Genomic DNA, 14,876 nt, shown 5'->3' with positions numbered 1-14,876 from the left:
GCACTCTCCTCCAGGGCAGGGCTCCTCCAGGGCAGCCTAAGCAGCAGCAGTCCAGTGTGGGTTCACCGGTCTTCTGCATCTTCAGCAGTACAGTACAGTGTGGGTTTGCTGATATTACTCTGCATCTTCAACAGTAAAGAGAGGGCTTTTTTAGCTGAAACGCGTCGGGTGGATTCCTCTGCAGATACCGCTATTTCTGTGTTCTTGTACATGTCGCTTGTTGATAACTACAAAATATCATCATTCCATCTCACATTGGACAGTAACAATTTGTTTATTCAACTTGATGTTGCCCTACAAGTTCAGATAAAGGAATATCCATAATATTGGAGAGATCCCAGTGGAGAGATTCCATATACAAAGCCTACAAGACTTGGGGGACGTATGTCTCACCAAGTCCAAGTCCTCTGGTAAGCCCCCTCTATTCTCACGGTGGTGGCGGTGTTGCATGTTAGAAGAGTACGTAGCCTTTGAAAGCAACCTTTGAAAAATCGACTTTTCTACTTATTCACCATTGGACATTTTAGTTTTGAGATTTGTTTGGCACAAGCACTTGTTTAATAATTTTTTTCCCTTTTTTTAATATAGATTTTCACTTTATATATTTTCATATATATATTAGTTTTATTTATACTTTATGTACACCTTTGGAAAAAGTTTCTGGTCCTTATGTTTAATTATTATTAAGGAATAGGTTTCTTCTTTGATCTGTATAATTTTATACTTTTATCATAGCGCTACACATGCTGTCAGTCAGCATCTCTCCTGCTCCGATCCTCCATGCTCATTTGAGCGATCAGCTGTGGAGGGGCGGAGAGTGGCAGTCTCAGCGGCTCGCTGAGACTGGCATCAATCAAGGCAGCTGGCGGATCCAGACTTCGGAAGTTGGGATGAAGCACTGCCTCGACTGATGGCAGTGATGTCAGTGGATAGCAGACTTCAGACCGCTCTCTGCTGAAAACGGGTCACAGGAGTGCAAAGCTAATTGCACTCCTGTGACCCAGAGGAAAAGCCAAGCCTAAAAAGATCAGGCTGGACTTCTTTAATACAAGAAATGATTTTGCTTGCTTTGGAAACTACAACTTGGCATTGCATGCTATTATTAAGCTTATGATCTACCAGAACACCCAGGTCCTTCTCCACCATTAATTCCACCAGTTTTACTCCCCCTAGTATGAATGATGCATGCATATTCTTAGCCCCCAAGTGCATAACTTTATCAACATTAATCCTCATCTGCCACATAGTTGCCCAATTAACTAGTTTATTGAGGTTGGCTTGTAAGTTGGAGACATCCTGTAAGGGTGCCATTGGTGTTGCTCTCGCTATACAATGTTGATATAAAGTACTCTGTATAAAGACAGATGTTATAGTATTTTCGTCACAGTTCTGTATTACCTTGTTTTATTTGAACAATTCTAATACACACAGTGTTAATCCAACCTGATGTTGTTCATTCCATTGAGTAGGAGGTGTGTCACAGTGGTAAAGGCGGTAGACCAACTACTCAGAGAAAGAAACCAATTTCAGTGTTATTAAACTAGTTGTCTGTCAAATGCCCTCAAAAAAAGCAATCCACTGTGGTTTGCAAATGAATTGTAAATGGTTTGGAAATTACGCCTAATGCTTTAAATGCTTGAAACATGTTAGCACGCAGCTATTGACTTCCTGATGAGAGGCCACCACACTTTAGTCGAGGACCTAGCGTCACCCTGCTTTGTAGACTCCCCAATGAGGCAGAAGTTCCTCCATGGTGCTTCAGTTCCCATGTTCAGCATATTAGGCTTTAAACCTAGGCCTCTACCCAGGCACATAGTCACCCTTCTCAGACAGCCAGCCTAAAAGCATCACACAACAGTCCACATCCTTCTCTGTGCCTAGGTTCGGATATCTGTCCCTAACCACCAGCAGCCAATCACTGTGCAGATACAGCAAGGGCTCCTCTCAGCTTGTCATTGCTTTGTACAGGCTTTTCGTAAATGCATGAAATCACAGGGGCAAGAATCGACTGATTCTTGCCACATGAATCTGTTGCATGCATCTAATCACCTGTGTAAAGGAGGCATTAGAAAACTAGAGCACAAGTAATTTTGGGATATGTAGTCTCACGGGCAGGAATCAGGGAGTAATTGTGCATGCGCTCTAATATTGAGGAAAGTGCAGGACAAGCTGGAATGAGACATTTTAATAAGTGTAACACACCCCCTTAAGAGCTGCAATGAACTGGGATCCCCTACCCTGCACAGCCAGGCATACCGAATTTTCACTGTCAGAGTCAGAAAACAGTCCAGTAGTTTGGGAGTTTTTTTTTCGTTTTATTGAGGGTAATGAGCTTAGTTGGGGATAGAGGTATTTTGGGACGTCCGCTTGACTTCAAAGCAAACTTCAGGGACAACTCCTAGTATTACAGTCCTATATACAGTGCCTTTCCATCCTCCAGCACTTCACTTGCTTGCAGAATCTCCAGCAGTGTCACACTATAAAAGTCTATAGCAATGGCCCATTACAGGCAGGGACTGTACAGTGACACCACTAACACATTTACTGCACTTCCTCCCATAATTACTGGTCTCACACCACCTCTTCGGGCCCTGCCAGCCCTCCTGACTGCAACAGCCTCTTTCATTGAAGTTAAATTAAAATATTGAATTAAAATATTCACTCCTGGCTACTACTCCACAGTCCTCCCGACTGACGCTCCCCAGTCTTCTGAACTGATATTCACCAGTCAGGAGATCTCACGGACATGCTAACCTGCTCCTGCTGTCCGCTCCTTGCTCTTTGCCTCCAGGTTCAGGGTCCTCCTTGTGTTGTAGACCATCCCTCCAGCACCCGAGCCCCAGGCCCGAGGTCATTCCCAACACCCCCCCCCCCCACCCCGTGACTAGGGGGCTCCCTCAAGGGCAACCAACAGCCTCCTCAGCACTCCATCTTCCACTGAACTGCTCCTGCTGGCATGAGTATTTATGAAGTGGCCTACCCCCTGCCAGCCCATTTCACTGGGATTGGCTGCGGCCCTCATCAATACTCCAAGCAGCTCCTCTGAGACTCCACCCACTACTTCTGAAAGCTTATCCAAGGTTCCAGAAAGCAGGAGGAGTCACCAGAGATGCTGCTTGCTGAGTCACCCAGCCTCCCCAAGCCACTCAGCCCTTACCCAGATTCAACCCAGCTTCCAGCCAAGCCAAATTTACCTACACTACAAACCTATGTAGATCTAGCATACTAGAGGGTGCTACATAAGGTAAAAAAAAATGAAAAAGGAATGAGATTAATGATTTTACTTTGAGAGGTTATTTTTCTTTGAAGGGTTTTATACTACATATATTATGTGTTAACTTTATGTTAATACAGTGCATGTGTACGTGTGTGTGCATGTGAGTCTCTGAATGAGTGCATATCAATTAGTTTTGTCATCTGTTTGGCTGCCTAATGATGTACTCAGGCAGCTATAGCATTTGGCAAACTCTCAGGATAAAATGAATGTTTATCTAGGTCAGCCACCTATTTCAGAGTGACACAATGCGTGACGTTAGAAATCCGTTTAATTGGCAACAATTTTGCTGGAAGAACTGCCGGTGATATTTCTGCTCCAGAGTCTTTTCTGGGATAATTCAATCAGTTAAAACTAAATTCCCTTGTGCTAAAATTCCCCCTTATGGTAGCTCCCCCCTCCTGGATAGTAAGGCTCTAATGATCTTTTAGTCTTGGGGTATGGTATAGGCAGAATTACTTACTTTATTATTTTCTGCCAAAAAACCTTTCCTAAAAAGCTGGTCCTGCATTGTATGTGTAACGGTACCCCTGTAGGGGCTGCTGGAAGATGTGGTCCGCCTCTCACTCCACACAGCCAGGCACACAAATCTTCAGACACTCAGTAGTAAGGAAGCAGTCCTTCTACTTTGTTTGTTTTTGTTTTATTAGGGGATTGTAACTTGGATGGGGATAGGGTAGATATGGGAATGCCCAGTTGATTGTAAAAAAGCAATAAGGATTGAGAACTACAGTGCCTTGAAAAAGTATTCATACCCCTTGAAATTTTCCACATTTTGTCATGTTACAACCAAAAACGTAAATGTATTTTATTGGGATTTTATGTAATAGACCAACACAAATTAGCACATAATTGTGAAGTGGAAGGAAAATGATAAATAGTTTTCAATTGTTTTTACAAATAAATATGTAAAAAGTGTGGCTGCATTTGTATTCAGCCACCTTTCCCCTGATATATATATATATATATATATATATATATATATATATATATATATATATATATATATATATATATATATATATATATATATATATATATATATATATATATATATATATATATATATATATATATAGCAATATTTTTTTAATGAAAGTGGAATTACCCTTTAAACTGCATTAAATAAGTGTTGACCTTATGGCGATACCCATACAGCATTTAAACAGGTTTTATTAGTCAATAGCTGATCAGGAAATACGTCTTTCTACATCTGTTTAATAATCATAATTTTATAGTAGTAGTAGCATAGCAGGAGTACTAATTATGCCAGCAAAACAATGAGAAATAATATCACACTTATATTTAGCACATAAATATATTATGAAGCATCTAATGAGATGTATAGACAGATGTTGCTTGGCAAAAGAACTGTGAACATGAAAACGCTACTGCATGTGTTCAACACATGTTTCATTAAAATTAGAATTAACAGAACAATAAAATATGTTTGCAGGCTGAAAGTGAAAAAACTACTGGCAAACGCATTTGTTGCATAAACAGATTCAACTCGTCACATCTGAAACAAATGTATTTCTTCATTTCTTTAAAGAAACACTGTGTAGCGCCCTGATGTTTAGCCAGGGTGGCTATTAAATGTATCTGCCAAGTGATAGTTGCCTTGGCCAATTGATAGGCAGTCAATTTATTTCACCCTAATTCTGGAATTGCTGCACTTCTCTCTTTTGTCACTAGATGGCTGGGTATCTGGTGCCATTAGATTAGACAAAGGCATTGCAAGGACAGATTAGGAATGAATGGGGTGTCTCAGCCAATGGGCAGGGATTTTTTTTGGGTCCCTTGACCTGCTGGGAGAGCCTGTTTATTTCGTTGGAGTCAGGTGATTGGGGTTCTATGCCACCTGGACGGCTGTCTGGCTGAACGTGTGTCATTTTGCCCCGAGCTGCTAGGCCAGAGATCTGAGGCCTATCCCAGGGACACCTGGCTGCCAGGCTGTCTGAGGGCCTATCCAGAAGCAAGAGAGAGAGCAGTGTAAGTTTAGGACTGTGGCTTGCAGTCCAACCAGCAGTAGAAGTTCTGCCACCCAGAGAACCAGCTGTGGTCAGGGATAGAGGGGAAGCTGTCTCCACAAAGGGACCATCCACCTTATTACCAGGGATCACTGCAAGTAGCTGAAGCAAGTACCAGAGCAGTATTCTCACCAACCGGGGATGGTGAAGAATTAGGAAACTTCAGCAGATGTCAAGCCAGGGACCCAGCCAGTGAAGGTGATGCTTGCAGAACATTATTGTGCGCCAAGCCAGGAACCAAGCAGGCTAGTGGGGTGATGCTTGAGGAGTATCGGTGAGTGCCAAGCTAGGGACCCAGCAGGGACGGGGGGTGACACTTGAGGAAGATACTGAGAAATAAGATTTGAAGAGCTCAGGGGATACAGTGGCAGTGGATCAGCAAGTCTAAGCCCCTGTACACACGGTCGGAGATTTCGACAACCAAATCCATCGGATTTTGTCCGTCGGATTTTGTCCGTCGGATCTTGTCCGAAACTGTTGCATACACGCGGTCGGACAAAGTTGTCGAAAAATCCGATCTTTCAGAACGTGATGACGTAATTTCGTTACGATGGGACTACATTCAGGCTAGTAGCCAATAGCTTTGATGTAGGAATTTGATCTGAGCATGCATGGCACTTGGTCCGTTCAAAATTCTCTACACATGATTGGACTATGTCCGATCGGACCAGTTTGTCAGAAAATATTTCCAACAAGTTGGAAAATTGGGTCCGACGGATATTCAGACGGAATCAGTCCGATGCATACCACACACAGTCGGATTATCCGATGACACGGTCCGATAGGACACATTCCGACGGATTCTCTGACCGTGTGTACAAGGGCTTAGTGATAGATCTACAATAGGAGATTGTAGAAGTGAAGAAGTTCATTACAACCTTTGTTAGAAACTGTTTCAAGTTTGTTGCCATAGGAGACGTGGTGTCTAGCTGGTTGCCTTTCCCTGCATGGCTGTCTACCTATAGAAGTCTTGGAGTCTGGCAATTAACATTGAATCTACTTGTGTGCATCTACTTGTGTCTACAGTGTGTCGTGGCCCCAACCCTCCCTCTACAGTTCTGTCCAAGAGACAATAAATCTTTCATTCTAGAAGTGTCTGGCGCCCATCAATCTACGTTGCATTATACCCACTATGCCTTGTAACCCACTCTATACAGAAGTATGTCAGCTGTCCCTAACCATGGAGGTCACCATTAGGCCTCTGGAGGCCCGGGACCTTGCTACAACTGTAATCAATTTGATTTTTTTGTTAGTAATAAAAGCTTATTTATAAACTGGTAAAGTCAAAACTTTATACAGTTTTTTCACCAAAATGTCAGTTTAAAATTTTTCAAGGAAATTATAAAGGCGTTTAAAATATTTTTATTTTTTACAATTTATTTGTTTGCATTTCTTCAGTTGCCTTCTGGTTTCTGGCCTAGACCAAAATTATGGCATACATCCCAGGAGTCTTCATGGGCATTTTTTCTTTTATTTGGAGGAGGGGAGGGGCTTTCTCAGCTAAGCATACCCTCCTGCATGCATGTCTGAACTAAGGGCAGATGGATTCCAGGAAGTAAGTGCTACATTAATCATCTGCCCTTATTTAAGATGGCCACAGCTAGAAATGCTAGGGAGTGTTTTTCAAATTGATTTCTCAACAAAATAAAGCATGGAGATATGTATGGACAGGGGAGTTTGATGTGAATGGTAAAAGTGAATTAAATAGTGCTTTCAGTTCTTAAGTACCATTTTAACTGGTTCCCGACCAGCTGCCACAGTTATACTGCGGCAGGATGGCTCTCCAGGGCAAGCTGTCATAGCTGTATGTTAGCTCTTTAAGACACTGTGCCCATAGCATGTCCCCGGAGCCGATGCAAGTGCCCAGCTGGCGCAATGACTGCCGGGCACCCACGTTCACTCATGACAGAGTGAGTAAACACACAAATCCCGATTCTGTCAGGGTACAGGAGACAGATTGTGTGTTCCTACTATGTAGGAACACCGATCGGTCTCCTCCCCTAGTCAGTCAGTCCCCCCACAGTTAGAACACGCCTAGGGAACACAGTTAACCCCTTGATCGCCCCTAGTGTTAACCCCTTCCCTGCCAGTGACATTTATACAGTAATCAGTGCATTTTTATAGCACTGATCGCTGTATAAATATCACTGGTCTCAAAAATGTGTCAAAAGTTTCTGATATGTCCAGTGCAATATCGCTGTCCCAATAAAAATTGCTGATCGCCGCCATTACTAGTAAAAAAAAAACATAATAATAAAAATGCCATAAATCTATCAATTTTTTTTGTAGCTGCTATAACTTTTGCTCATAGCAATCAATATAAGCCTATACCAAAAATAAAAGCTAAAATTTTATTTTCATAATGTTAGAGAAAAAAAGCTTTTGGTTTCAAATTATTGGTTAGTGATAAAGTTAATGTGATGTAATAAAGACCCACTGTAGAAAAAAATATTACAGTAGTCAATATTTTTTTTTCTTGAACTGGTAGCTTTTGCATTCCTTCCTATTATGCTGGCTCAGACTGTGTCACTGTACAAACCATTAATGACAAGCATCTAGCTTATTGTATATCACAGATTTTCTGTGTGAGGTTGCAGGTTGTTCAGCTTCTTTTTTTCCATAAGATAAATCACTGACACTTATTTCCCTTTCTTGCAGTACCAGATGGACATTCTTGCTCAGGTTGTTCAGACAGTGCCGACAGTGTCTCTTCATGAAGATTTTTTGTCTTTGACAGGTGTTAACCAAATCACTTCACTTCAAAACTTCAGCTGATACAGTTCATATGTGATTATTCCTTTTGCTTGTTGAGCTTCTTCACTGACAATATTATTATTATTATTCAGGATTTATATAGCGCCAACAGTTTGCGCAGAGCTTTACAATATGAGGGCAGACAGTACACTTACAATACAAATCAATACAGGAGGGATAAGAGGGCCCTGCTCATTAGAGCTTACAATCTAGAAATAGGTTACTTTCAAGAATAGAATCATATTGTACATCTTTGATATCTATCTTTCTGGTGACTGTTTAAGATAGAGGGCAGTGCACATAATCTTCTATTCCTTCTTAGACAAAATACTGTCAATTAATTAAGAAGTTAATTGTCGATCAACTTCTGTACAACCTCAGTGCCCATACATGGATTGAAATTTGTCTTGTCCCTGCTGAACCAGCCAAGTTTCTTTGTAGAGAATAAGCAGCTCTGGGGGGTCATAAAGGAAAGAGAAAGGTGCCTCCAAGTGCAGTGGTTAAACGATTTATTACAGGCTCAATTGGATTAAAAACACTTACAAGATAGTAAGAGGTCATAGGCATATAATGATTTGTTACTGCCCTCCACCTTCACCTGATGTCATATGGGCCACTTGCATTCCACCTTGGTTCCAGAACATGGGCTGCCTTATTGCATCTTCACCTTCTCGCCAATCCACATCAACAGGGACATTGACAGCTGCAGGATGGCTCTTTCTCTATCCCCCAAACAGACGAGGATTACAGCGATCGGCATGAGGACAAATCATTATATGTCTATGACCTCTTACTATCTTGTAAGTGTTTTAACCCTATTGTGTCTGTAATAAACCTTTTAACCACTGCACTTAGAGGCGCCTTTCTCTTTTCTTTATGACCCTTCAGGGGGCGAGAAGATCCCCTGCTTGCTGTCACTAGATGCAACAGATTGTGGGAGACATTGCAGGAGTGGGAACATGTAACATGTTCCACCCAAAAAACAGGTGGAACCTGTAACATGTTCCCAAAGGTGAATTTATCCTTTAAAGTGTAAATAAAGTAAAATGTATTATTTATTTTAGAGTAGGTAGGGGTGAAATCCCCTATTGGTTTGTTTTTTTGTTGACTGTTTACAACTGGAGAGACTTCCCTTCACTTCCTTGTCCCAGAGATACAAAGGAGAGGAAGTGAATATAATTTCCATGTTAGAAAGTTGTGACAGGAACACGTGTCCCTTTTGGTGGATTTTCCTTGTGCCTGTGCTCTGATGACAACAGTAACATTTTAGATTTACCCTCACTTCTTGTCTTGGAAACAATGCTCACCAAGTCAAACAGAGGGGTCAATCTCCCCAGCAGAGACATAAACAGCAATAAAAAAAAAAAGATAAACTGTCCAACCCTTACCCGCTCTATCAAAAATCTGAAAAATTTGTATTTGCTTTTACATACATTTTAATGAAAGAATTGAAGCCAAGGCATCATCATGGCAGCTAGACAATTAGCATTTGTAGAAGGAGTGATAAACACTTAACTGTGTCTGGACAGATTACTTTAAAAACCTGTGTTTGGCCCATAAAGGCCAAAAACAACAGGTTCATTTAAATGCCTCCCTCCACAGGAACATTTACTCACATTCATTTTACTCCACTGCTAAAATACAATGGATAGTGCTGTAAAAGCTATGCGTTTCCAGAGTTGGGGCTTACATAGGTCTCTGGAATTGCCTTGGGACAGAGCTGATTGACCAGGCACTGACACGCTGATACTCTCAAGTACCTGATATAGGGCCTGTTTATTTCAAATGTGTTTAGGCCTTTTTTACATGGAAGGATAACTTTGCATTGTTTTATTAAACTATATTTGTCACAGAAGTAAACAGCATCTCACCATTTTGTTGTATGCTCAAAATTTTATTTTTGAAAAAATTGATTTAAATGTAAGCTCTTATATTCACATTCAGACACACAGAGAAGAACATTAAGTATACAGCAGCAGCAAAGGGCCAACACCTGAAATGGGTTCAATAAAACAGAATATTATTGGGTAACAATGAACAAAAATTGATTTGTTGTGGACCAAACAATTGTCAAGAAGACAAAAAGGACATTTTGAGTACATAAAATGTGACAAACTAAGAATCATACTTTCCAACACCTTGCAAAAAAATATCTGGCTGCCCCATAGTTATTTATACTCTGACTGTATTTAGACAATAACACATGCACTTTGACAAGCCATGCCTTGCGCATATTAAAACCAGGACTGTCTCACCTGAAGTAAGGACATTTAGGAGGTATGTGAAGTCAAGGGTATATGTTTGGGTTAGTGTAAACTGAGTGTTCAAAGTGGGAATGGAGTAGAGGATCATGGCAGATGTTATACACATTCAGTATAACTAACAAGGCAAATCGTCCCATGGCACTTAGACATGGCAGTTGCAGAAGTTGCACATTGTGTACATACACATAGGTAATGTTGTTTCGATAGGCAGAATGGTCATACAGCATATCGAATAACAGCCTGGCAAACTGTATAATTTATACATTTATTATTAACTTTCTACAACATTTTAAAATTGGAGGCACATAAAGTGTCAATGTTGTCCAGAAACCAATTTTCTAAAGCATCTTAGGCAATGAACACTAATGTTTGACTGGTTGGGTTGCCACTGTCAACACCTCCAGTTTTCCTTTCCATTTCTCACATATGTTCCAGTCAATAAAAGCGACATGTAGGGAAGCTGTTTATAGGTAATATTGTGGTATACATTGATATAATATTGATGGTGCCCAAATTCACATGAGGATGGAAGAATCCATTAGGTCCAGTAGACTGGTAGGTCCCCACACAACACACGGATGGTAGTGCCCAAGACTAAAGGATCACTCTCCAGCTTGGCGGGGTCATTCTGTCTGGCAGTATCCAAACCAAACTAGATAAAAGGAGAGATTATTTAGATTCAAGCTGTGAAATGTTATAATACATTTTTTTAAGGAGGTACATATGAAAATTACTGAATAACAATCAAACTTCTCCCTGCGTTTTCACCATCACACAAACTAACTTGTTGGAACAAATCAAAGCCACGGGACCTTGGTGTAAAATATCTGCATCATCAAAGCATGGATTCACAATATATCACTTGTTGACCTAGCCGGCGGGGGGGGGGGGGGGGTCGGAGGGCGGGGGGGGGGGGGGTTAAGCATGGTGTTAACCAGGTGATCTTCTGAGATGGTCTATTTTGTCCCTAGTTGAGCAATTGTCCCAGATAAAAAAAATCTCACCTTGCTCAGCACATTCTCAGCAATGTTTTGAAGACTCTGTATACGTTCTTCTTCCATACGTGTAATGTAACATGCATGTCCGGGACGTGGGCGTGTGCAGATCAACATCTGTGTAAAGAGAAAAGAAAAAGAAAAGAGAAAGGATTTATTAACTAAAACATGCTATCGTTATTATCCTTTCAGGTCTTCTTAAACTTGCCATTTTCAAGCAGCAAAACTCATGCATTTTACTGCTTGCATTTCAAGCAGAAATCAATGCATTTCAAGTTTAAATCTTTGTTACTGGTTAACACCCTTGAGTTGCAGTTTAGTGTGAAAGGTTGATTATACTGATTTACAGTATTTACACCTATGTGTTTGCATTACCATGCATTCTACACAGAACAGTGTGAATTCATTGCAAAATTGGAACTGTAGCTAAGCAGCTGTATACACCAATGAAATGTATATATAGGAACTTTTTTGGCATTCAATATATTTGCATTACTGCTTAGCCATTTTGTAAAGTGCACTTTTTTTTGTTAAATTACTACAAAGATGGATTATAGAAATGAGGGTTAAAATTGCCCCGCATTACAATTTATCATACAGTTGCTTAGTCTACATGGGGACTGACATTACCTTGCTATAATCATAGATAACACTGGCTGAAGTATTGATTCCTGTGTCCAGGTGGAAGGTCGCCACACCTTCAGCAGGTCTCTCTTTAGAACCTGCTCCATCGGCCAGAGACATCTGGAAGATCTGTTGACACAAAGAGATAAGGGTCTGAACTATAACATTATGTACTGTACACAGACTTATTGACGTTTTCACAGAGAGGAAAATCCACTGACTTTTGTTAGCAGTCTGTACAAATCTGTTTTTTAAGTTTTAATGCCCCACAGCAGCTTTTCCAGAACTGTATTTAGAGTCCCATACAAGAAAATGAATAATATACTGGAGCATGATGACTATGTTCTACCATTTGTATAGTTGAAACTAGGTATTTAATGGTAGAGGTGTTACCGTAATTGTAGAGACTGCCATTTATCTCATCTTTATTTTTTTTTGGATTGTAGAGTAGACAAATCTAAACTGAACAATTCTAGAATGCATCAATACACAATATACATAATCATGTTTTTTTCTAAAAAAAATGTCACTCTTGGGATCATGGAAGTCATCTTCTTTTTCTATTCCTCGTTTGAAATATAAGATTCTGGATCACAGTTCATGAGAGGATTGCTAGTATGATCAATGATAAACAAACTTTGTTAGATTGAACTTGGGAACCATGGGTAACCTATATAAAGGCACTCTTGTCTTCTTCCCAACTGTAATTGTATGACATCTATACCACCTGCGATTCCTAGGTCTCTTGTCTTCTCTATTGTTTCCTTGGTTTTCTTCTTTCTTACCTTTTTCTTCTCTCCTCTTCTCTTAACGTCTCTGGATTTATGTTTATACAAATCTTACTACCAGCCTTTCATGCAAGTAAAGTTTTCTCTGTCATGCGAACCATGACAGATTAGAGGAAGAGGTTAATTCCTATGGTTTGATACTTGAAGTACCCCTGCTGATCTCATGCCTGTGTTCCTACATGGGTTGTTGAACAATACATTTATTGTTTTTTTCTGTTCATAAGCTGCTGCACTTTGTTACCCTATTCCCTCTTTTGTATTTGATACTATAATAACTATATAATAAGGTTAACTGTGTTATTTTCTTTGAATTTCTGGTTTTGTGAAACCTCAATAAACATAATGAATGTAAAAATAGTCACTCTTTATTGTATACACTTTTAAAACCATTAAAATAAACAAACACTAGGTGGTGGAAAAACTTATCCGCTATCATTTTTGGATTGAATATAGAACTTACTGTTTCAGTATGTTTTTGGCTCATATGAAGGCCCATCAAGAGGACAGCAAGGAGGACTATGACCAGGAGCACCACAACCAGCACCACACAGAGGAGCTTCTTAAGGCCACCAAGGCATGGTATCCTGGGGGAAGGCAACAGCTCAGAATACACCTGGGGGACAACAGAAGATTAAATGGAAGATTTAAAGTAAACCTGCCATGAGAGAAACATGGGAGCTGCTACTGCTAACCTCATCCTTAACACGTTAGTGGCTAATTCTCATGATGACCAATTTGTTTTAATACCTTCTGAATCAGTGACCAGGAACAAGTATGCAGATAGCCAGAGGAAAAGCAAAAGTTACTATTTAGATTATCTGTTTTGTGTTAGCCCAACCAGCATTTTTGAAGGCATGCCTCTATCTACTAGGAGAACAGCATATGATAATTAACACAAAAATAAGTCCAGATTTATAAAGAGGTTGAAGTGCATATCTACCAAGAGATCTTTGGAACTTATTTTTACCAAGAGATCATGAAAGCATTTCTCTATCAATCTAAGGAACAGCAGAGCACTGCTCTGACAAAAGGGTGTACAAACATTTCTTTAGCAAGAGATTAGCATAACATTTCCCAATGAGAAATCAAGAGAACCTCTCTAGCTAAACATAAGTGGTGAATCTTCCTGTGAAGCACTGAATCTTCCTTCCAAAGAAACAGTAGAACATTTTATCAACAAGAGTTCACTGGAGAAAAAAAATGGTGGTGATGGCTACAGAAGGCAAACAAATCTAGGAACGTGAGTGCATAGATAATACACATTATTATAAATTATAAAATAAATTAGAGTAATAATTATATAATCCAACCCACTGGCATCCTTCCAAAAATGAAATAACATAGTGTTTATTAAACCTTATTCTCAGATTGTTTCTCCCTCTCTGGCTAAGCTCATACATCACTTACAGGTGGTGTGTCCATCAACACAGACTTGCTCTGATCCATGGCTGCTTGTTCCTTGTCTGCTCACTGCTGTACAATTATGGTGCAGTTGCTTCATCATACATATATATCCTTAAAATTGGAATAGCGTCATCAGTTTGAAGTGCTCCTCAGCTTTCAGCTTGTTAAGTGTTTACTTATGCACCAAAAATATTTCAACAAAAGGCATTCTTCTTAAGTTTCAAGAGTTTTCACGAAAACACTTTGTGCCAGAGAATTGCACATCATCGCTCAGTTAATGTCTTCTCTGCTGACAACCAGCAGAGTATTTCTTTGCTAACCCTTAACCTGCTGCCCAAGTACACCCAAGGTAGATAGTCAATGAAGCTGCATTTTACAATAAATTATTTTAGCCAGCCTTGTCAACCAACAACAACTGACAGGTTATAATGAGAAATGCAGAGCAGCAGATTTTCTGAAACTGGAGTGTATACAGTATTTGTCCCATTCATTTTTGCCTATTCTGTTTGTCCCAGTCTGTTTAACCTCCTTGGGGCTTATTCCTATCAGATTTTAGTTTGATGAAATAGGTACCATGAAAGATGATTGGGTCCTGAAGCCACTGTACATGCTGTATATGAATAAAACACTATCTTTAATGGTCCGTTCACACTAGATGCACTGTGATGCATTGTTGACTGTATTCCAACTGCGTAGACAGTTCAAAATTCCGGTTATTCTATGGGCATAGTTCGCACTATTGC

The 14,876-nt window shown here is 40.1% G+C and overlaps 1 protein-coding gene across 1 annotated transcript; it reads right to left on the bottom strand.

Moving 5' to 3' along the window:
• Positions 1-9,931: 9,931 nt before the first annotated feature.
• On the bottom strand, positions 9,932-14,280 carry SFTPC (surfactant protein C). The gene is made up of 5 exons (XM_077469827.1): positions 14,137-14,280; positions 13,190-13,342; positions 11,948-12,070; positions 11,327-11,434; positions 9,932-10,974 (listed from the first exon to the last, which is right to left on the bottom strand). The coding sequence occupies exons 1-5, from the start codon at positions 14,173-14,175 to the stop codon at positions 10,861-10,863; spliced, it is 537 nt and encodes a 178-aa protein (XP_077325953.1). The 5' UTR covers positions 14,176-14,280; the 3' UTR covers positions 9,932-10,860.
• Between the last annotated feature and the right edge of the window lie 596 nt (positions 14,281-14,876).

Source organism: Lithobates pipiens, unplaced genomic scaffold (genome assembly GCF_037356315.1).
Source record: "Lithobates pipiens isolate NorthernLeopardFrog02 unplaced genomic scaffold, aLitPip1_a1.2 Scaffold_8, whole genome shotgun sequence".
NCBI classification, from domain to species: Eukaryota; Metazoa; Chordata; class Amphibia; order Anura; family Ranidae; genus Lithobates; species Lithobates pipiens.
This window is presented reverse-complemented; position numbering and strand designations above follow the sequence as displayed.